The sequence below is a fragment of the Pristis pectinata genome, chromosome 13, assembly GCF_009764475.1.
Source record: "Pristis pectinata isolate sPriPec2 chromosome 13, sPriPec2.1.pri, whole genome shotgun sequence".
Lineage (NCBI taxonomy): Eukaryota > Metazoa > Chordata > Chondrichthyes > Rhinopristiformes > Pristidae > Pristis > Pristis pectinata.
In genome coordinates, this window is record NC_067417.1 from 39226643 (window position 1) to 39252120 (window position 25478).

General features: G+C 37.9%; 1 protein-coding gene across 1 annotated transcript in view; it reads right to left on the reverse strand.

The window, feature by feature from the left end:
- plekhg4 (pleckstrin homology domain containing, family G (with RhoGef domain) member 4) overlaps positions 1–25478 on the reverse strand; it is a 103697-nt gene that overhangs the window by 4749 nt on the left and 73470 nt on the right. Inside the window, exons 16-23 of the mRNA XM_052028712.1 lie at positions 21360–21609; positions 15572–15661; positions 11176–11400; positions 9976–10146; positions 9435–9612; positions 6429–6545; positions 4349–4618; positions 1543–1769 (exon numbers count right to left, since the gene is read on the reverse strand). Coding sequence (XP_051884672.1) covers positions 1543–1769; positions 4349–4618; positions 6429–6545; positions 9435–9612; positions 9976–10146; positions 11176–11400; positions 15572–15661; positions 21360–21609 — 1528 coding nt within the window. The remainder of the gene's footprint in view (positions 1–1542; positions 1770–4348; positions 4619–6428; positions 6546–9434; positions 9613–9975; positions 10147–11175; positions 11401–15571; positions 15662–21359; positions 21610–25478) is intronic.

Consider the following 25478-nt stretch of genomic DNA (forward strand, 5'->3'; position numbering starts at 1 on the left):
AATCTTAATAAATGATTAAGATTTAAGATTAAAGATCAAGACTCCGGCTTTTAATTGATGTGTGGCATCGCCATTCTCTAATCACAGAAACCTCACACCAAAAATTACTCAATCTTCTAGATTAAAGTTACATACTCTAAATATTTAACCGCATTGCCGGACTGGTTTCATCAAATGCGCAGGAATGTAAGAAGCTGCAGTCCAATGCATCACGGGCACATCCCTCCCCACCATCAGTGAAATCTACAGGAGGCACTGCCTTAAGAAGGCAACATCCATCATCAAAGATCCCCACCATCCGGGCCATGCCATCTTCTCATAGCTCCCATCGGACAGGAGATACTGAAGTCCCTCATCAGGTTCAAGAACAGCTACTTTCCTTCAACCGTTCAGTTCTTGAACCAACTGGCACAAACCTAATCACAACAATTTAGTAACACTATGACTACATTGATCACTTTGCACTAAAATGGACTTTTTTTTGTTCCAGTTGTGTTCTTGTAAAAATTGTATATAATTTATGTTTTTCTTATATGATGCTATGTGCCTGTAATGTTGCTGCAAGTAAGATTTTTATTACATCTGTGCATACATGTATTTGTGCATACGACAATAAACTCGACTTTGAATTGTTTAGAAAAAAATAGCTTATATCTCCAAACTGTAAAAATTGTTATTTAGCAAGAAGTGTGAAATTAGCATGCAATATCTAACCTGGGATATTAATAGAAAATAATGCATATTATAGAGGACTTCACTCTTAGGCCAATAAATGTTTGGAGTTATTTGTCACATGTTCACGGACAGCAGGTTAAAGTACAGGCCAGCAAAGCTGCATTGCAAGAGTGATAAACTTTATCGGTAAGATTTGCTTATTGTTGGGAAAGATAACCACTAAGTTACTGAAGTTTAATAATGGTGACTTGTTAACACCCTCTGGAAAAACAGCAATGACTTCAACCAAAAACCTGAAGCCTGCACCATGCATGTGCTACAAAAGAACACAAGAAAATAGGAGCAGGAGTCGGCCATCAGGCCCTTCAAGCCTGCCCCATTTAAAATAATCTTGGCTGATCTTTGCTGGCTTCGATTCCTCTTCTGTGCTATCTTTCCATATTCCTTCCTCAACATATCAAATATTCATCCGCCATTTTAAATACTTCTAATGATCCACATGTGAAATGTTGATTTGCATATCTTCAAATCATAACCATTGCTCCTATTCTTCAGTGAAAATAATTGAGCTGTTGCCATTTACAGTTCCTCCAGATTCATCATTTCTCACTTGACCCACCACCAATTCTTTGCACAGTTATTTAGTCACTCTTTTACAGACCTTCCCCTAGTCCCCATCTCTGCAGTGGAACTAACTTTCTCTATTTCAACTGACGTGTTAACTTTCATCAAATGTCGCCCGACCGACCCAGCATTTCCTGCATTTGTCCTAATTTCACTCACAACTTAAAAAAAAATTAAAGCAATAGTCATGACTACAAAATAGCAGGTGTATAAACCAAGAATAAGTGTACAGTCAATACATACCGCTGAAATATATTGGCTATTTGAGAATCGAGGTTTATCTTCCTTTGGAGAAGGAGTAAAAGAACTGTGCTTAGATTCCAGGAAAGAATACGAGGCAGATACATCAGAAGGAGATCCTGTCTCTTCAGACAGATTTTCAGGAAGGAGACTGAAGACGCAGCCACTATCAGACCCACTTGAACCACTACCAGATATGCAGTGGAAAGATGACTCTGAGCTTTCGGTTGCTTCAATAGAATCAGAAGAACATTAATTAAAATCAAAGATTATATCGTAATTGCCAAAAGGTTTTTCCTGAAACATCTTCAGAACATGGATTTAATTTAACAAATAATAACTTACTTTACTCTTCCTTTAAGTTAGTAACCAAAACTCTCGTTCTAAAGCCACAATACATTACTGGATCTTTTTGGCTCCTTGAATTCATTCATTTTGAATGATAAAATTTACTTTCAATGTTTATTTATTTTGCAAGATAGTATTCATATACAGATGTGATGATGAAAAAGATGACATTTTTATATTTCTGCAGCATATCTATTGATAATTTGTTGTAATTTTTCTTTGCAACATTTATCTGATGGGGTACATCAATACAAAAAAAGTCTACAGAATAAGTAATCCAGTTGTCAATTAATAACTACCTACTGACTATAAGAAAATAACCCACAGGACTTTACAAAGACAAGGAAAAAGAGGAAGAGGACGCAAGATTAGTTATTGAGTACCAGAAGAAACATTAACAGGTCAACACTAAGAGGGTTATTCCAAGAACCTAGATAAAATGCAGGAAGTCTTATGAAATGATACGGGTTGTCAGAGTGAATGCGTTCATCCTCAAATGGCATAACCCATCGATTGCACCATTGACCTCGCTTACTTAGTGCTCAGTTCTCTACTTCCTCATCATTCTCTTACTGATCCTCTTTAATAGTTACTACTTAGAGAATCAGGAGGCCATTCAGCCCATCACATCCACTTGGTTGTCCAGAGCGACGCTCCTGTTCCATCCACCAGCTAATTCATCTTCATAGCCTAAATGTTCAATTATTTGTTTTACCACTTGTCACTATTGCAAGCTTCACAACTGCACATATCAGCATGAACATTATAGGAGCTATTCAACTGGAACAGACATCACCCTTGCACTTTGCAGAACACACAATGATGCAAGTCTCTCTTTCTTGCAGAAGATTAATACAACAGACAGTAGCAACAAACCAAAGGATGTAAGCAGTCTAACGTGCTTAATCCCCACAAAATAGTGTCAGGTATCATCAGAAGAGCGTCACCAAGGATGTGGTCACTGGTGCAACTTCACCAGCACTTCAAAGACTCTCTCAGAGAACCTTGGTGCTCTTACAGTCTCTCACTCCTCTATGACAGCCAAACTAGTGCTGCTGCTGTCTGACTACCATGGCCACTGTTGATGTCCAATACACATTTGACGTAAACTGGAGCTCCCAAATCCAGAAAAAAAATTGCAGGTGGCAGTCTTAAAAAACCATGGAACACAAAGGACTTAATTCTACTTCAACTAATTAAAGAGCCTCTCTGTGACCAAGAAGATACTTTATATAGCAGCTCCAAAATTCACTGGCTCCCCTCCAGAAATGCATCTCATTCCCCAGTATTTCAAAGTCCCTCTCAGAGAATCTTGGTAACCTCTGTAGCATCTCTTTCCCCTCCACTGCAGCCACAACATATGCTGCTGCACAGCTACAAGGGGACAGAGCAGGGGCACCTGCAATAAATTGGGTGTGCTCCTACGTAGGTCACAGCTTAATGCCTCTGATTTGGTTGAAACCACATTAACACTTATGCAATCGTTCGCAATCAATTTTGCAGCTCTTTTTTGAAGGGACAAAACACATCATGCAACACTGTCTCAGTGTTGTGTATACAAAAAAATGTGAAATACGATTTCTATACAGGTTGTTGCTGCTTGATTTATAGCTTTACTATTAGTAATTATGAACTTTAAACATACAGTACAGCAGGGATGAACTGGCACTAACATACCTCTGAAGTAAAACAATATAAAATTAAATTAAAAAAAAAACATCTTGGGAACATGTAATTACGGGAAATTGGTTTGCTCTGCATTAATGATCTCAACTATAGGTTAAAGAGGAGCCAACGCATTCCATGAGAAGTTCCCATAGGACAATCACATCATTGTGTGCAATTTGAGAACAATGCGAGGGCAGACAATTTATGCACTCAAGTGATTGATGTCTCATGAATGAATTTAAAACAAACAGCATGAGGGAACAAGGCAACTGTGTTTAATCTAAAACGAAACTGTTCTTAAAACATTTATATATTCTATTTAAATCACATGAATTATACACTTTAAGTCTGATGACATTTAGTCATTTACAAGAAGCTCCATCATAACAAAAGATTCCCAAAAAGACAAGGAACACACCTCAAAAATGGGAACAAAGTCTCCTTGAAAAATGCAACATTGATACTGACTTAGGGAAATTCCTGGCCCACCAGCACTCAAAAGGGAGGAGCAGCCAGGAAACCAATGAGCACTTTAAGCCCTGACAGTGGGACCACATGTAGGCCACATGTAAATAGCAGAAGATGTGCATAATATCCTTAGCTACCCACCCACTTTCCCAGCAAGTGTCAGCTGCCCCTGACATTCAGAGACTGCAAATACTGCATAAAATATTCAGCTATCTTAAAACCTATAGAACTGGAATATAAACAAGTTGTTCTTGACCAAGTAAGAACACAAGAAGCAAAGACACAGAGGTGAGGACTTCCAATTTATTAGTGATGAAACACTTACTCATGGAAGGTTGGCTGCTTGTTTCATGTTCCAGTTCATCCTCCTCAGGGTAGATGTTGATATCAAATGGTCTTTCATTGGCCATTACATTGTTCACCCCTGACAGCAATGCCTGATTGGTGTACATATGGAGGTTAAGAGGTCCCAGAAGTGAAGATGAGGATGGGCCACCAGCTGAAAGACTGCCTTTACTTGAAATATTCTGTCGCCTTCTAAATGGATTTGTGTGGTCAAATAATGACACTGCAATTGAAGCCCTGGTTCGTGCTCCTGTAAGAAATGCACTTTTCTTAAATATGTTCTAATGGAAAATGGGTAATTACCATTAAAAATATAACATTTGTTCAAAGAATATTTTAATAGCTTTAAGAACAAAGCATCATTTGAAATTTTCACTGAAGTACAGGTCCTCCCCAGCTTATGAATGCCCGACTGATGTACAGCCCCATACATACAAACGAGCGTTTGGGAGACTGGCGGTATGGATTTGCTGGCTCCTGCAGGGCTGAAGGCATCTTCTGCTGTGTGGGAACTTGGCTTGTGGCCACATTTCCGACTTGCGAACTGTCCGGGTTACGAACAGATCATAGAGTTAAAGAAACAGGCCCATTGGCCCAACTCATCCGTGCTGACCAAGATGTCCATCCAAGCTAGTCCCACTTGCCTGCGTTTGGTCCAAATTCTTCTAAACCTCTCACATGAATGGAACCCTGCCGTAACCTGGGGAGGACCTGTAGACTTTCACCTGAAAAAACCAACAACTGGATAAATGTGTTAGTAATATTTAGGGTGTAAAATAGATGCAGGAGAGATATCAGGTTTAACCAAATGTACTATCTCGATTGCATTTCTTTGCCTGAATAATTGGTAGTTGGTTTATTACTATCACATGTACTGAGATACAGTGAAAAGCTTTGTTTTACATGCCATCCATACAGATCATTCTAAAATAAAAGTACATAGAGATAATACAAAGAGAAAGGCAATAACAGAATGCAGAATGTAGTGTTACAGTCACCATTACAGAGAAAGGGCCACAACAAAGTAGATTGACAGATCAAGAATTCATCTTTATTGTACAAGAGGTTCATTCAAGAGTCTTATAACAGAGGGATAGAAGCTGTCCTTGAGCCTGGTGATGTGTGTTTTCAAGCTTTTGTATCTTCTGCCCCAATTGGAGAGAAGAGAGAATGGCTGGGGTGGGAAGGGTCTTTGATTATGTTGGCTGCTTTCTCGAGACATCAGGAAGTGTAGACAGAGCTAAATGGAGAAGAGGCTGGTTTTCATGACAGGCCGACCGACCTGTGTCCACAACTTTCTGCAATTTCTTGCCATCCTGGGCTGAACAGTTGCCATACCAAGCTATGATGTATCCGGATATGAAGCTTTATGTGGTGCATCTATAAAAATTGATGAGGGGTCAATGGGGACATGCTACATTTCCTTAGCTTTCTGAGGAAGTAGAGAGTCTACGTGGTTGGACCAGAACAAGCTATTGGTGATATTTACACCTAGAAACTTGAAGCTCTCAACCATCTCCTGCTCAGCACCCTTGATATATACAGGGCATGCACTCTGCCTCACTTCTTGAAGTCAATGACTAGCTCCTTTGTTTAGCTGACATCGAGGGAAAGGTGGTGGTCTCGACACCATGCCACTAGGCTCTCTATCTCCTTCCTGTACTCTGTCGCATCGTCGTTTAAGATCTGGCCCACTCTAGTGGAGTTAGAGCTGAACGTGGCCACGTAGTCATGAGTGTACAGGGAGTAAAGGGGCTAAGGACACAGCCTTGCGGGACACCAGGGTTGAGCATAATCGTGCTGGAGATGTTGCTGCCTATCCTTATTGATTGTAATCTATTGGTCAGGAAGTCAAGGAGCCAGCTGCAGAGGGCGGTGCTGAGTCCTAGGTCTTGACATTTGGACCATTATAAACCATCATAATAGATCCACTTAAAACATATTTCTCATTTAGTGAGACACAACATCCAGATTGAGATGAATTTAATCCAGCTTCATTTTCGGTCTGTGGTATTTCAAGATTATGCAGTCATGTCACTAAACATATTTAGAGGACCTACCTCTGCCTTTCATAATATAATCAATGGCGCGATCATTGATCGCAGCCTCACTTGGTTTGATGTCCAAGAACGGCTTGTTACCAATTCCCATTGACACCATTTCCTGCATTCGGACCTCTGAAACAGATGTTTATCATGTAATATTGAATAGGAAACAAATTACCAAACTAAGCCACTGAAGTCCAAATCTCCTCTAATAAAAGACAAATTATTCCAACAACCCATTGTAATGCCGAGTCAGGTCATGAAGTACCTTTCTCCCCCGACTGAGATGAATTCCAAAGCCTTCATCCAACAGAAGAAGACATTGCATGAGGAAGCTAGATAGGAACACATATGATCCACAACAAAGACTCCAATGGGAAGCAGGGAGTGAGATTTAGTGTCTCAGATTTCCCATGACACTGTGGGTCGGATGGGATCATGTCAAAGGTGGGAAAGAAAGGGAGATTGTATTAGAGATAGCAGCCTGAATCTCGACTGCACTCATGATTGTGGTATCAGTGAGTTATTTGCTTATTTTCCTACCCCCAATATTCAAGGTTGGAGCAAAGTTTCCAAGGCTTCTCTTCACTACACACCTATTTCTCCACTGACCAGTTGCTTGTATACCTCCACCAACATGTTTATAATTTGACCAATAAAAAGCCATTTTCCTTCCCCTTCCCTGAGTATCCACCAAACTATCTTCCCCAATTCCCTTTCTGACCACCCCATACTACATGGTAAGTACCAAGAACCTGACAAACCCATCAATGCACAATTACTCTTGTGTATCCTAAAAGACATCCTGCATTTCCACAGGAGTACACAGCACAGTCTGCAAACTTTGCTTTAGGTGAATCAGAAATTGTAGTGGGTACTTGAAGAAGCATTAATCCCCTTATTCTTACATGCACCTCACCCAATACAGTGGTGGGTTAATTCTCTAATGAAGGGTGTCTATACTTCTTGTCTGTCATTTTGAAATTTGAGTTATTTTCCAGATTTGTCTTTGTTGACCTCTGCCTTCTACCTTGATGAATTCCAACATAACCCATACCACTCCTCATGCCTCCTCTACCACTCATTAATATCACAGCTATTCCTGCATTTCAAATCCTCTTTCTACTCTATTCCCAAATCCATTAATTCCCCGAGCATCTAACAATGTTCTGATTTCAACTGTGAATATACTCAACAACTGAGCTTCTGTAGTTCTCTAGGATAGAGAATTCTGAAGCTTCACAATTCAAAGAGCAAAGAATTTTGTCACTTCTGCCCTACTCCTTCCCCTATGATTGAACTCCCTAGTGATAGATTTTCCAGCACGAAGGAAAAGCCTCTACCCTGTCAATCCCTTTCAAAATCTTTTATTTCTCATTGGAATCACATCTCATTCCAACTTCAGTAATAATGGGTCAATTTTACTCAATCTGTCTTCATTAGACACCCCACCCCTCTTACCCCAGGAATAATTCTAATGAATCAATGCTGCACATTCTCTTAAGGCAAATATGTCCTTTCTTAGGCATAGAAACCAAAGCTGAACATGTACTCCCTCTATAACCTTAGCAAGATCTCTTCATTGCAACAAAGGCCAACATACCATTTGTTTTCCATGAATTAACGTACCAGATCCCGTGATATATTTACATTCTTCACAGAATCATAGAATAGTTACAGCACAGAGGCTGGTCACTTAACCCAGTGAGTTCCTACCAGCTCCAAGCAAGAATAATCTAGCTATTCCTTTCCTCACTGCCCTGCAAATTCTTTCCTTTCAGATACTTATCAGCTCTCTTCTGACACTTCATGGAAACCTGCTCAGATTTCTAGCCATGCCACAGCTAATCACTTGCTGCATAAAATATTTTTTCTTCATGTCACTTTTGGCTCTATTGCCGTTCATTCTCTGTTCCCAATTCTTTACTGTTCTGCCATTGGGAACAGTTTTTCTCTATCTAATCCACTTACATCCTTTATATTTCTGCCTTTTACTCAGCTAGATCTCCATTACTGCCAATAGCATCGTAACCCACGTGGTTAAATCCATCTGCAGCTTACCAACCGTGTCTAGTACATTTCTCAAATTTACCTACTTTAGATCTCAGCCAACTCATACTCAATCTAATCCTGTCTTAACCTGCGTTTATTCTTGTTCTGGAGTTATCCCTCTTACCTTTTGTGCATTTTTCTTCCTTTCAGTGCCACCCTTCTGTGCCCATCTCCTTGCCAAATTAGTTCAAACATCATTCCACAACACAAGCGAACTTCCACACTCTCCTGCAGTGTACGTGTCACCTCCCTCCTACACTTTCTTAAGGCCACATTTTTCTGTGCCCTCCTCATCCCTCCATATTCATTGGTACAAGGAGTAATAAGGAATTTGTCACCTTTGAGGTCCTGCTTCTTAACCTCTTTCCCTTCAATTCTACCTATGGGACCACATCCCTGCCAATGTGGACCATGACCTTTGGCTGTTCACCCACTCTCTTCAGAATTTTCTGTGACCACTCCGGGCTAATCTTAATCCTAGCACCAGGGAGGCAACATTTGGTGCTGGAATCACAGTCCAGGAAAAGTTGGGCAGCTGATTAAAGCAGCTTTTTAAAGGCTAAGAAAAGTTGAAGGTTTTGGGGAATTAATTCCACATGTTCTCTGCTCCCATAACTATAGAATCCCTTATAACTACTCCTCTCTTGGTGTCTCTTCTCTCTAGTCTCAGGCTACAGACTTATTCAGTTTCCCTAGATTTCTTGCATGGCTTTACAGCCATACCAGCACCTTGGATCAGTAAGTACATAAACTGATGTACTAGCTGTTATTCAAGCAAAAAAAAAGGAGGAAGATAGCTATGCTGTTTAGCTCCTCCAACTGGTTCTGCCATCCAATGAGAACATGGATGATATGGGCTAAATTTGCCCCATATATCTTAATATCTCTGGTTAACAACAAAAAAGAAATCAATACATTGATACAGCTCCCACTAAAGCGTGGAATGATGAATCTTTCCAAATGCATTACCTTTATTTCTGGTAGCTTGTTGCCATAGGATGCTTGTTATATCTTTTGTCCAGGCCTGTTTAACTTCTTGTGAACTTGCCTGAAGAACATAGGTATCACTTGTTTTCCGACGACGAAACCAGATTTCAAATCTTATTCCACTTTCACCACTAGTTTCAGTCAAGCCAATATCTGCTGTCTAAAAACAGAATATTTACTAGCTATTTACTAACTGTAGTGACACACTCAATTTATATAAAATAGTTAAACGTGCTGTACTGAATGGAACATTTCTTAGTGACCAATTTCACTTTTTGATATGCTATTATGCTACAGTTCAAATTCTAATCATTTAGTTGGATTTTGCATTAAATACTCCTGTTGCTTATAATCTACATTCACAACTCTCCCAAGAGAAACACAGAATAAACCGCCACATTTTATTAAAAGTGAAACGCAAGCGTACTGTGACGTGGCTGTTTACAACCTTCATTAGAGAAGCTATCAAGATGTGATAATTAACAAAGCAACTAAATTCAGAGATTATACAATATTTTCTTACTTTGAAAGAATGCTTGTAGATATAGACATCAAATCCACCATCAATCCGTTTAGGTTTGCTGAAAAGAATAAGATCTTCAAATAGAAAAACATGCCGTAGGTACTTCTTGCGGCCAGACCAGATGATGAATTCGTCTTGGCGAACCAACTGTCCTTGCTCCTTCAAGTTCACCTGTTTTGATATAATTTAAACAAATTGCTTTTATTATCATGCCATCTACCTTCTTGCAATCTGGAAAAAAAAATCTTAGTAACTAAATGAACACATTTTTTATTAAATAAATTCTCATTTGCTGTTCTTGTTTATCCTGGGTTACCTAAGATCAATTTTCCATTGCCTGCCAAGTATCAGAAGGTTCAATAGATTTGATATAAAATCATTTGAGAAAAAAGTTCTATCCAAACGTGTGAAAGCATCTACTGAAAAACCTGTATAAATGCACTCTAACAAAAATAGATGCCTGCAAAAGAAGGTCACTCGTTGCCCCACCACAGCATAATTTACTTCAATGCTTCTTCAGATGTACATTCGATTTTAATTTATTCAGCTTGATAACTGCTTTGTACATTGAACATTGTTAAGCTTTCAGTATTAAATTGGTTCCACTAATTTTACACCAATATGCCATATTCTTCTGCATTATGGCACGGACTTTCAGAAACTGTCAATATACTGACAAGTTTGACAGCCATGGCTTGACTAGCTGCTAATGAATTTTGTTTTAGATTTTCATCAGTGGAACATTTTCTGCAGCCCTTACCTCCAACACTTTCTCACCCCTACATGTGATAGCAGTCATCATGCATGGCCTCACCACTGTGCACTGTTATTCACGATCAGGTCAGTTTGGAGAACAAATCCATAAAAGTGAATCCACGAAGTTTTTACTTACCTAGTGTGCACTAAGCTCACCAACAGAAGCAAGTTTTCACCCATTATTCCTCGTGTCACCTATCCAGCATTTTCTACACATATCATGTTATCTTTGCTTTCGTGGAGAATCCCTCTCAAAGTAGTTCCAAACTTTCATTCCCTCTCTTAAAGGCTCAAAATCTAACCAATCACTCAGTACCACTTTTCAGTCTGGATTTTTCTGACTTCTAGCTGATTTAGTTTTTAATCTGAAACTTTAACCAATGCTTAGTTAAATCCTAACAATTTATTAACAACATTTGCAAAGTACGTCAATGATAGGCTTACATCACAATCCCTAATAGCATCCATAGCCAACAAATCATTGCCGTGCTGAAGCTGAAATTTAACCATCTCTTCTGCTGCTCTGAGATTGTTCAGCTCCTGTTCCTGAAGCTCACTGCATTCCTTGATCAAGTCCTTCAGTAAAAGGGCATATTTGCTCATTCGCTGGATGGGTTTCAGCAGGTAGGAAGCCAGATTCATCTTATCACCTAGTTGTAGTTGCTTGTACTAAAATAACACAAAAACAACACAAAAACTAAAGTAAACAACAGTGCTAAAATGATGCCAGACAAATAAATAGTTGAAGGAAGGTACAATTAAAGCATCAATATCTGCTAAAGGAACATGGCTTAAAGATAGGTAAGTGAGAGCTAACAGTTTGTGGTTACAGGGGTTTTCTGTTGACAAAGAGAAAGAGATAAAAAGAGGAGTGTGGCAGTACTGGTTAACAAAATAATTACAGCTGTGTGAAGGAATGTCGAGTTAGAAGGATCAACAAATAAGGCTACAAGATTTGAACTAAAAACACAGTCCAAAGGAGGGAGAAGAGCAAATTGACAGAACTGTGGAAAAGAAATACATGGGGATATAATAGTTTGCTGATGATGCTAAAATAGGCAGTATCATAGACAGTGAAGGTGGTTATGGAAAGTTACAGAGGGACCTTGATCTGCTAGGTAAGTGGGCTGACAATTGGCAAAGTGTGAGGTGTTGCATTTTGGGAAGTCAAACCAGGGTAGGACTTGTACAGTAAATGGTCAGGCCCTGGGTAGTGTTGTGGAATAGAGGGACCTAGGAGTACAAGTACATAGTTTGCTGAAAGTGGCGCCACAGGTAGACAGGGTGGCGAAGAAGGCATTTGGCATGCTGGCCTTCATCAGTCAGGGCACTGAGTATTGCAGTTGGGACGTTATGTTGCAATTGTACAAGATGTTGGTTCGACCGCACTTGGAGTATTACGTACAATTTTGGTCGCCCTGTTATCGGAAAGACATAACTAAGCTGAAAAGAATGCAGAAAAGAATTATGAGGATGCTGCCAGGACTTGAGGGCCTGAGTTATAGGGAGAGGTTGGGCAGGCTAGGACTTGGAACGTAGGAGATGGACGGATGACCTTATAGAGGTGTATAAAATCACAAGGGTATAGATAGGATGAACACACATATTCTTTTTCCCTGGAAGGGGGGATCTAAAAACTAGAGGGTATAGTTTTAAGGTGAGAAGTGAAAGATTTAAAAGGGACCTGAGGGGCAACTTCTTCACACAGAGGGTGGTCCATATATGGAATGAGCTGCCAGAGAAAGTGGTTGAGACAGGTACAATAACAACATTCAGAAGACATTTGGATAAGTGCATGGGTAGGAGGGTTTTTAGAGGGATATGGGCCAATCGTGGGTAAGTGGGACTAACTTGGTGGGTACCATACTAACTAGACTATACTCAAGTTTAAAATGTAGGGAGGGTGCAGAATCAATGCATCCAAAAGATTTTTTTATCCAGTATAAAGCAAGCCCAATAATAAAGGGCAGCAATTCTGGACATAGCTTGAGGGAGTGAAGTTGGGCAGGTGGAAGAGTGTCAGTGAGAGGGGGGGTTTTGCGGTAGGGATCGCAATTCAGTTAGATGAACATAATGATGGAAAATGAAAACACAGAACAGGAGTAAACATTCTCAATTAAGGGAATGTTAATTTTACTAGATCGATAAGTGATTTAACAAAATTGGATAGGAAATAGTTACTTTAAGGTAAATCAGTTCCAGAGCAAGGGGAGGCATTCATGGGGTTCAGGATGAAAATGTTTCCCCAAAGGAAAAGGGTGGGAGTGCATCAAGGGCATTGCGATTCTGCAATGGGATATAAATACATCGAGAGGCTGGGCGAAAACCTGGCAAATGGAGGTTAATATATGGGGAAGTACGAGGTCATGCACTTCAATAAGAGGAATCAAAAGACAGATTATATAAATGGAGAGAGACTGCAGATGAGTGAAGTTCAGAAGGACCTAGGTGTTCTACTGCATGAATCACAACAAGTTAGCAGGCTGGTCCAGCAAGCAGTTAAGAAGGCAAACAGCATGCTGGCCTTTATTGTGAAGGGGTTGGAGTTTGAGAATAGGAAGGTTTTGTTAAAGCTATATTGGTGTGGCCATACCTGCAAAACTGTGCACATTTTGTTCCCCTTACCAAAAAAAGGATAAAATAAGTTTGGAGGCAGTCGAAAGGAGTTTCACCAGGCTAATTCCTGGGATGAGAAGGTTGTTCTAATAAAAAAGGCTAGACAGTTTGTGTCTGTATTCCTTGAAGTTTAGAAGAATGAGGGGTGGCTTTATTCAAACATAAAAGATCCTAGGGGGCTTCACAGGGTAAGATGCTCAGATGTTTTCACTTGTAGGAGAACCACAAATGAGAGGCCTGTCATTACAAACTGAGGTGTGTAGAAATTTCTTCCCTCAGAGGGCAGTGAATCTCTGGAATTCTCTGTCCCAGAGTAGTGGAGGCCACTTCATTAGATATATTAGACATATATAAGTAGAGATAAATGACTACTTGAAAGATGGAGAAATTGAGGGTTATAGGCAACTGGCACAGAAGAGGAGTTGAGGCTAACATAGATGTGCCATGATCATATTGAATGGCAGGACAGGCTTGAGGGGCCTGGTGGTCCACTTCTACTCCTATTTTCTTGTGTTCTTAATAAATCAGGGACAATAAAGGAAGCTTTTGTCAATCTCTGGATCCTTAATACTGCAAAAGGCCAGGAAGAGTACAGGAAGTTTTGAGATGAAAGTAAAGGGAAATTTAGGAAAACAGAAACATGAAAAATGCTTTTAAATAAAATCATATAAATCTTAAGATGTTTTGTATGTACGTGAAGACCAACAGGAGAACCAAAAAAAAAAGCAGGACCTAGTAGGGACCAAATAAAGTGCCATAGTGGTAGAGCAGTTAGTGCTGGCTGCTGCACAGCCCGGCGACCTGGGTGGTATCTGTGCAGAATTTGCAAATTCTCCATGTGACTCAGATGGGTTTCTCCTAGGTGCTCCAGTTTCTTTCTACGTCCCAAAGCCACGCTGGTAGGTTAAATGGCTACTGTACAGCACTCCCAGCGTATGTGGATGGCAGGAGAATCAGGGGAATTGAGTAACCATAAGACGTAAGAGCAGAATTAGGCTATTCAGCCCATCGAATCTGCTCCACATGTAAGCGAGAATAGGGTACAGGAAAATAATAGGGCAAATGATATTAATGGGAATGCTCTGCGGGCTAGCATAGACCCAATGGGCCAAATTACCTTTCTCTGTGTTGTATGAAATATAAAAAAGGGTATGTAAGATTTTAAAGAATACTTTGCAACTGCCTTTACAAATCAAAGTGAACAATGTCAACATAGTTATTAAGGTGGAAGAATGTGAAACATTAGATGTGATTAGCATAGTAAAAGAGGTAGTAGTAAAAGGTTTAGCATCATTGAAAGTGGACAAATCAACAGGCCTGCATAAAATAATCCCTGGCTGTTAAAAGAACAAAGGATGAAACTGAGCGGCTTTGACCATTATTTTTCCAGTTTTCCCTGGCTATAGGAGTCATGCTAGAGTATTGGAAGGCTACTGATGTTGTACCATTTAAAAAAGGGAAAAGGATAAATTAAATAATTACCGGCCTGTTAGTTGACTTCAGTGCTGTGCAAATGAATGTGATGAATTCTGAGTGTCATCACAAGCACCCATTTAGAAAGGAATAGATTCAACAGGCTTTCTTGAGGGAAATTAATGATGTAACAATGCAAATTTTTTGAGTAGGTAACAAAGTCAGTAGGTACTTGAAGTGGTTTAGTGAGGCTTTTTACAAGACCCTGCTTGGCAGATTGGTTAAAAATGTAAAAGTCCATGGACCAAAGAGATACAATTTGCATCAAAACAAGCTCAGTGGTAGCAGACTAAGGGTAAAGATTGATAAGAGTTTCTGCAGCTGGAAGGATGTTACTACTGGGGTTACACAGGGCTCAGTGTTGGTCCTTTGCTTTTTGTTGTAAAAATTAATGTTTTAGTCTTAAATGTAGAGGACATCTTAAAATGTGCAGATGTAGTTGAAGGGCTGTGACCTGCAGTGGTACAGACCCAGTGCAGGGTGGTAGAAAAAGGCTAGGTTACTCTTGTATGACTGGCTTGTTCATAATGGGTCAAGTAAATTTTGATGCTGTGAAAATAGCAACTAATCAAGTTTTGAAGCACCATGACATAAGTACCTCATTAAGATATGACCTTAGAAATAACAAATCCTCAAAAACACCACTGACTCTAAACAAAGAAGAATCATAATAGGACAGTGTCATCAGTTTGCAACGGTTTTCCTGATATGATAATTCTGAATTATTTTGTGTAACATATGAAGAGCTTACCCTGAAAAATGTGTTCCCATGGCTGGCAAGCAGAGCATCAGATTTTGGTTTGTTCTTGCTGTACAATGCATACATGCGAAACTGGTCTTGCTGTAAATGTATTAATTAAAAAACATTATTTCTATATATGTCTTTCTACCATTTTTCATAATTCCCAATGAAATATTGCATACAAATTAAAATGATAATACAGCAAACCAATTCTGGTGCTGTCATTGTTGCATATTAAAATACAGAATTAAATCACTGAATTCACTGGCATGTTTAAATTAGAAATAAAGGAAACAAACTGATTGCTAGATTAAAATTTTAATTACGCTTCAAATTTTATTAATTAAATGTCTCAATGCCCTCAAGATTCCTTATTTTGCTGTTAGGTTTTTTATTTTTTTTATATGCTGGTGGATCATTGGTGGAAAAATCTTGGGAAACTAATAGTAGGCAATAATGCAAAGATTTAAATTAATAGAGTTGAAATTTATTTGTTGAAGCACTTGATCAATTGATTGTTTTTGTACTTGCTCTTTGTAACTATTTTGTCTAATTCTGTTTATGGCTCCAAATGACAGGGTGTACATCTAATTTTATTCCTACATTTTTGGCGATACTAACTTTTGTTAAATACTAGGTTAGGCACAATCACAACCCCATCTAATTTATTGTGACTTTGTGCTGAATGCCTAGTCTTTGCTTTACATTTTCCCTGGGAATCCAGCTGAGATGAGATCAGCAGAAGCAGAAGGACCATTAGTGTTGCTACTCAATGGATGTTTGCAAACTGCGCCAATATGTTGCAAACTGCCTTTCAAGTGAGTTTTTGCAGGGGTTCACACTAATATTTGTATTGAAAAGGCGTAGATAATTATTGTATTTAATAAGTAAGCCATTAGTAAAGAATGCATACACTTTTTTGGCATTTGAAAATTACTTGTGATGGCAATCTATACATTTAAATAAATTAATTTCCACTCCAGGCAACACATTATTGTGACTATTATTACTTGTTAACATTGCTATGCAACAGGCATAGCGTAGAGTGTTAAAGGAGCTGTTCAAATATTTATTTCTCTTCTCTCTCTTCCCCTCTTCTCCACAACTGGGATTCTACAACTTAATAATCAGTGACAGCTAAGTACTCAGTTGTCAAGGCACTCAAACAGAAAGGCAAAATTAGTTCCTAAAGATCATTTCCCAATGGTTTCATCTCCAGTACTGTTTGCAATAACAACTGGCGAAGGGAACTGGCTTGATGCTCAAAGATTAAGCTGATAGCTGCAATTTCAAAACATAAAGCAAACTTAACAATGTGACATTCACACTGAAGACTTTTGTTCAGAGACAATATATGCAAGAAATATTATCACACTGAAAGCACTACTCTGATCTACATTAAAACACAACTCCTCACAAGGAGTATGAGATCAAGAATTTACTTGTGTAAGTCCAAGATTATGAAACCAAGATGAGAATAAAGTGGGTGAATTTAGCAGGTAGCCAGTTAAATGGAAGCCAAAGATTTAATTCCTTTAGCTTTTATGATTAATGCATTTTTATTTAATTACAATATATAATTCACATCAGTGTTAGCTCTCAAAAAACCAAACTGCATCAGAACTAAAATCATCTCATTTAACTGTCAATTAAATGGAAGATGCATTGAACTACCAATGGAAGATATCCAGCACTCTACTCTCAATGCTATCAAAGCTTCGGTCAGTGGATATTTCGCAACTGCATTCGTTTTTTGAACTAGCGTTGCTGTAGTTCCTTTACTGCAACTTGCTTCAGTGAAGCACTAGGTGCATTTGATCAAAAGGTAACATAACCAATTTGAAATTTGCAATATTTACCATAAAGGCACACTGGGATTTAGAAGAATCTCAACTGCAACCTAGCCCAAATATACAAGTTCAAATTACCTCAAAACCTATAGATCACCTCAGCAGCTTAATTACTGAATACAAACAGAAATTTTCCTATCTGGTAATCCTCTGAAACTGAAATACTAATGCATTGAGACCAAGCTACAAAAACAAATCAGGAGAAGCTCATTAGGTTGTGAACATGCGATTATCTTTTCATTTGCAGTCAATATTCCTACCGTGCTAGACAAAGTCAGAATAAGATTATGGAGTAAAGGAAAGACAGATAGGTAGTGAATGTGGGAAAACATAAAAGCTCCTTCCATTCCCTTAAGACAGGCCATTGCATGCCATGTCTCAATGTATTAGTTTTGAGTTTCACTGTTTTCAATGGTGCAAGCTCTATGAAATTCACAACAGACAATGGAACCTTTAAATTACAATAACTGCACTACTCTGGTAAATGGTAGAAAAATTCTAACAGGAAAAATATTGTGAAAATACATACACAGAAGGTAATCTTTACATTTAAAAGAAATCTTAGTTATGATTTGCAAATGTTATATATTACCTACATTCATGCATATATATGCCAGATCAAATGTGCAGTCTCTATGAGCCACGTATGCAACCTCTATAATTATCCAAATATTATATATTTCTGATCTATACCCTGGTTATCCTCTTTTCATCCACTTCTTATTCTTCACTAACTTTGTCTGATTGTCTTCTTTGCTTTTCATGACCTTTATTTATTGTGATATTTTTGAATCTTTTTTACTTCCCCAATGTTTTAGTTAATATTTTTTCATTGTATATACTTTCTTATACCTCAATCTTACATATGCTCCCACATGGTCTGAATTTTTAAATCGCATCTTACTTTGAAATCCCTGGATAGTGCCTGAAATACCTGAACCTGTCAGTATATTCAGGGGTTCTGAAGAATTTTGAGAACGCACCAAGAGCTACCAGCTGTGGAGATGACCTTACAAAGTCTAAGGGTGGAACAGATAACAGTAGGTAATGGCCATGACCTAAAATACTGAAGAAAAGGAATACCTCGAGCTTAATACGACTGGGGCAAATTTTCAGAGATTAATAGGTGGACGAGAGGTGAGAGTATGAAGGCATGGGGCAGTACCATGTGAAGAGGGGAGCTCTGGGATTGGGGAATACTGGAGGGTCCTGTGATAAAGTTAAGCACTTTCCTCACATTTTATCATGGTTATTAATATTTTACATGGTTTTACAGATGGCAAAAAATTTAATCATAGAAAAAAAAGTCAAGCTTGTTTGGTTATACTTTAAGCTCTAAAATATGGATGATCAATAACAATTAACCGAAGATTCGTTCAAGCCATCCAATTCAAATATAAGCCTTTTTGATTGTGTGTGTTTAACTGGCAAAATTATTTTTAAAGGGCACATTTTAAATTTCCTCTACAATCAGAGACAAAAGTGAAATGATTCCAAAGCACAACTTTTCTGAAGCTACCAGAAATAGGCAAACGACTGAGACGCCAGAAGATGTCTTACAGTAATAAGGGAATTCAATTCACTTAGTTACAAATTATTTATATAGAAGGATAATATCACACTCTGGGCTCTAGGGGATGAGACATACTTAAGGAAGTAAGTTGAGATCCTGGACCAAAGCACATTATCCAACCAATAGAAATGTGTAATAGGGAAGGAGTGCTAATTAGGATGCAAGCAAATTTACAACATTTGTAAGCCATTCATTCACTTGACGTACAACAGAGCTTCATTGCATAGTGAATGGGGGGGGGGGGGGGTGGGATTAAGTTATTAAGTTTTAATGGGAGGTGGCACGTTCACGTGGGAAGGACGAGTTATTCAGATCAATCGGTAAATTTTGATTTTCATTTCCCAGAACTCTTTAAACTTCAGAATCATCCCCATGGAATGGAAGGTAGCAAATAGTATCCCACTGATACTTAAGAGAGGAGGCACAGAAAAACAGGGAACAAGTAGATAATTAGCTTGACATCAGTAGTAGTTGAAATGCTACAATTTATTAGGAATGTGGTACATGGTTGGCAGAATCAATTATGAAAGGGAAAATTCATTTTACAAACTTATTAAAAGCTTTTTTATTAACGAATGGGATGGCCAAGAGGGATGTACTGTATTCAGTTGTCAAAATACAATCAGTAAGATCCAAACAAGAGGTAAAAAATTTGGCCTTACTGGATTGGGTTTAATATGGACCAAAGGTAGATTGATGGATAGAAAATAGAAAGCATGAATATGTCATTTTCAGGTTAACATGTTGTGACAAAGACAATACAACAAGATTAGCTATCTATAATTTGTAATTGCAAATAGGAAGGGATTGATGATACAAACTTAAGTAAAAACTAAAATGTGAAAAGGATACAAAGAGATTACAAAAGGATAAAGACAGGTTAACAAAATGGGCAAACAAAAAGGAGAAAACAGAATAAAAAGTGAAGATGCGTGAATTACATACTTGGTAGGAAAAAACAAAGAATGGTGAGATACCTTGGAATCCTGATACAATAATTACAGCAAGTTAAAAATCAGAGTAGAATTGATTGTAAAATATGACACGAGTAAAACTAAGGGTATAAAAGTTTGCTGGGAACTGAAACAAATAAATGTCCATTCCAGAAAAATTCCACTACATGTAAAACATAATAGCCTTGAAGCGACAAGCTAACAGCACTTGGCTACCTGCTAAATCTGCCTTACATTGAGTGAAACCCCACCAACAACTCCCCCAGTGAAGCCAGCCCTCATCTGATCATAAATATTACAGAGTGCTTTGACAGGCAATCTCAGTCTGACCTGGCTATCAAAGCCGTTGAACACATTTAACATTTTGAAAACTGAAAACTGTGGAAGCAGGTTAAGCAGCATCTGTGGAAAGAGGAACAGTTAACGCTCTGGGTCAAACACCCTTCATCAAAACATCCCCTTCCTAGTTCTGATGAAGAGTCTTCGATTTGAAATGTTAATTCTGTTTCTCCTTCCACAGATGTTCCCTAATCTTCTGAATGTTTCCAGTTTTTACTTCAGATACTTCCAACATCTACATTATTTTGGTTCTCACTGAATGCTTTTAATGTCATTCATATTCAAAAAGTATTTAACAAATAAATATATATTTAAATATTTTAACACTTAAAATGATTATATACTGTATACTTAAATTAAAAAAATAAATTACCTAAAACTCATCTTCCTCTTATTGCTGTGATGATCAGTTACCAAAAATCTCAATTCTCAAAAAGCTCATCCATATAAATTTAGCTTACAGAAGTAATCAAAGTGCTGACAAAATATTTGAAACAGATTTCATATTTTTGACCCATGCTGCAATCCAAATAACTTGTATCAATTAACAGGCACATAAGAAAATCCATTTCAATGCTTGCCCCAAATATTCAACAGGACTTTTCTATCCAGAGAGCTGTTCTCATCTCAGAAACATGAGATTTACCTTTAAGTTCTTTCCACTCATTGGGCTGCTGGGTTGTGCTTTGTGGACAGTTTCCTTCCCACCTGAACTTGATCACATAAGATATACAATCTTCAGACTGATTTTTGCAGTGACTGAACTATTTTGCAGTGGACAAGTACCAAGGAATCCAATTAATATGATCTAACTGTTCTCATTACAAGCTTTATGTTCTCTAACCTTCAACCTTTAATACTGAAAAGGTTGCTCTTTCACGCTACTGTCCCTAATCTTATTTGGACATTATCTTTATGACTATTAATTCCAGGACAATGAACAACAGTGCAATGTCAAAGTAAGCCAGTCTGATTCTTAATCTTACACAGGGTATCTCAGATCTTACCCAACATCACTATTTTGAACATATCAAAGTAAATCAGTTTTCTTATGATTATCTGTAAACTAAGCATTTGCTTACATGTCTGAGGAAGCAGTGGCTGGCACGTAATGGATGATTAGTACAACTTTCCAGTTCTTTCAGGAAATACTGGCTGTGGAAATTGTAAACCTTCTCTAGGTTTCCAAAGATAACACTGCGTTTCCCTCGCAGATCCTGAGGAAGATCAAAACGCTCCATCTCTGGGTAGTAATTATCAATGATGTACCTGAGAGATTTAACATACTCGCGTTCTGTTGCAACCATCTCATCAATGATGTGTCTAAGTTTACTATAATGAGAAGAAAACATGTGATTGTTAAGAAATGATTCACAAAGAGTAGTCCTGAATATGTTAACTTCCAGAATTTATACAACTCCCAAAAATTAGCAGTACACAGACCATAGAGTTAGATAACCAAAGATTCAACCTTTTGTTGGGGATAGTGAGAGGATGGGAACTTTAGTCTTTCTTTTGAAAAGGTGATCATCTGATTTGGATTCAAACAACCCTTTAATGTGGTTGCCATTATAAATAATACTATATGGAGCTTTGCTTAAAGTATATTTTCTGGTCAATACATGTTAGTTTGCAGAAAATTGTTTGCAATGTACTCTCTGCTCAACCCAAATTTAATTAATTGAAAATAATGTGGTGTAAAGAACCCTTCCCAATGATTTTAGTTCAATTAACCTGAATAGATTAGTTTAATTTATTGATTGGTTTGAATTCTTATTACAAATAGATCACAACCAGTGAAACATGGCATTCAAGTTCAACTCGGTACAAGTAGAGTGAGCAGCAACTTTTCCCAAGTGATCTGAACCAAACTCATGGGTATATTCTGGAACCAAAAACTAAATGCTGCAGGTTTTCACTACAAAGTTTCTGAAAGTTTGAAAAATCTGCATGCAAGTTAAATTTCAAATCAGCGCCAGCAAAGACCCTTGAGAAACATGTGTTACTTCCTTCCATTTGAGTACATTACCATTACCCTTATGTTCTAAATTCTATTACTTGATCTCTTCAATACTAATTTGCCTTAAAATCCATGACATTTAATTTTTGCTAAGTCTCTTATGCAGAACCTTATCTAAAAGGAATATATATTACAAATATAGGTATTCCCAAGCTATTACTACAGTCAGCTTTTTGTCTCAACCCATTAAAGTTTATCTTACCAAAAGTTAAAGTCTTAATAACTGCACAGTATTTCTCCTTTTCAAGGCAAATAATTTGAGAATACTATATTAGTGTTAGATAATGTTTCCTTCGTTGTATTAACAAAAGCTGTTCAATTAGTTTTTAAATCTAATAGTCTCTCGTTGGCTTAGCAAAACTAACTTTAATGTACTCAAGAAATTCATCAATTTTCTTTTTGAGCAACTCTGCTCTTAACAACCTGCATGAAAATTAATGTCTCCAATAAAGCAATTATGCATTTTCTACAAACCTCTCCAATCTTTAAACCGGTATCACATTACTGCTGCTCTCAAGATGCCTGAAGACAACATCCTTTGCAGTTTTAGGTCCTCTCCTATTTCTGAATCCAAACTAATGTACCTTAATCAACAAGGTTGCCCTCCCACTTTTCTTGTTTCTCCACACTTTCTAAAGATTCTTTTTAAACCTAGAATATTTAATTCTCAATCATGTTACATTTATAGCCTTTAGTAATGGCTACCACGTGGCACCTAGTTTTTGACCTTCCATCTATAAACTGTTCAGTTTTTTAAGTTTGTTTCTTCCTTTAAGGTCCCCCTTTACTAGAAAGGATCTTGGGTTTACAGTAACACACACAAAATGCTAGAGGAACTCAGCAGGTCAGGCAGCATCTATGGAGGGAAATAAACAGTCGATGCTTTGGGGTCGAGACCCTTCATCAGGATTGGGTTTACAGTTGTGTGGTAGGCTGGGGAAACTGGATTTGTTTTCCTCATGGCAGCAAAAGTTGATGGAGAGTTGTTTAAATTATGATGGAGAATCATAAAGTAAGTGAAGGAAAACCCCAATGCTTGCACAGTTAGTACTCAGATGGTCCAGGAATAAAGTAACTGCAAAAAGAACCAGAGGCATCAAGTGGACTAACTTTTTTCTTTAAAATAGAACAAATTGTTAAAATTTATAATGCTTTTCCTGACATGGTGGAAAAAACAGGTTCAATAGGAGCATTCAAGAGGTAAACAGACAAATTAAAAAGAAAAAAATGCAGGACTATGGCAACAGGAGGATAACTGGATCCTCCACAAAAAAACTGGTGTAAACTCGATGTGGGAATAGCATCCTACTGTGCTGTACTTTCCTGATTCAATGAATGCGAGCAATGGCCTGGATGGTAGTCAGATATTTCTGGCAGTTTAATGCTCCCAAATTTATATTCACTGTATATGAAGAAAAACTCAATACAAAATATTACTCCTCACAATTGACCTAAAGAATTCTTTAAGATTTGGTGGAGGAATTATGAACCAAGAGCTGGTGAACATGATAGATTTATTATAAAATAAAAATGTTGACTACTTCTCTTCCCACAGATGTGGCCTGATCTGCTGAGTATTTCCAGCATTTTCTGTTTTTATTTTAGATCTGCAGCATCTGTATTTTTATTTTCATGATATATCTATTATGTTTAGTATGATGATTCATAGCAGCTAATAATGGGCACTTCAAAGATGGGCACCTAAGTGTTAATTTTATCCACGATTACACAAACTTCATTTTAAAAGTGCTGAATAATACAGAAAATTGACCTGAAGCATTGACCACAGATGCTCCTCGACTTGCTGAGTATCTCTATCACTTTGTTTTTATTTCAGTTAACAAATCTGACTTTGGTAACTTGCTCTGGTTACTTTTAAATGTGTTTACTTACATTTTTTTTTAAATTGCTAAAGACCTTCTATTACAAAGTGCAATTAAATATAAATGTCCCTTTTTCCAATGGCAAAACCTCATACATTATTTTGGTTTTTAATAACAATGACGCCAAAGCAGCCAAAAACATTCAAAACCTAATGAAAGGTCTTCAACCTGAAACATCTTCCCACAGATGCTGCCAAGCCCGCTGAGAGTTTCCAACATTTTCTGATTTTATTTCAGATTTGCAACATGTGCACTCTTTTGACTCTTTAAAAACCTACAGAGCCAAGTTCATTAAAACACAATATCTATGTTTCCTTTTTAAGTAGCTGTCTCCACCTTCATCCTCCCCTGCCCCAGCTTGCTTCTTTTTTTCCTCTATCTCCATCCATCATCCACCTGCCTCTGTCTCCCAACTCCACCCCTCCCTGGCCTGTCCAACCGTTCACCCCTTTCTGTCCACCAATCACCTTAGGGTCCTGTTTCACCACTCCCCCTCTCCTCTTTAAATTGGCCATCTCCCCACCCACTCTCTACATCCTGATGCAGGGTTTTGACCCAAAGCTGACAATTCCTCCCTCTGCAACAGCTGCTGCTCAACCCACTGAGTTCCTCCAGCAAATTGTTTGTTGTTTCCTTTTTAATATCTGCAGGACAATTAGTCTGAATTTAGCAAAATGACTGCTTTAATATATTATTTTCAGAGCAATTTTCATTCTCTATTGACCCTTAACCACTGCAACTGATCATGTTTCACATTTTAGTGTGAGATGGGAATGACATCACATTTCTCTCACTTATTGGCGTCAACTTCATAAATTGGTTGTAAGAACCAAAAGGTTTCCTGCTGAGAACAATTTAAATAGGTTTTATTTTTCCCAATTATACCATTGGAAAATCTCCCAAGAGCTTTAAAGCTCTTCATTATTGGCTACCTAGATTTGTTTTCACAATGAAATTGATAGGTAAGCACTGAATATATTTCCAAGTATTCACTAATGTCTAGGAACCAGACGATTAATTTTCATGTTTAAATCAAAGGAAAATACATCAGGTTAAAACTAAAGCAGTATTTTTAAATTAGCATGGTGCTGTGCAGTGCCATTTCTCATTTTAAACATAGAGTCACTTACATAGTTCTCAGAGAAATGCACATCCTATATTTTGCATTGTTCCAATACTGTAGACAATCACTATAAAGTTAAAAGGAATATAAAAGCTAAGTTGACTACTCCATCAGTGATTGCACTTCAACTGGTGATACTGCAGAATACAGAAGCAAAGGATCCAAATTCAATCTT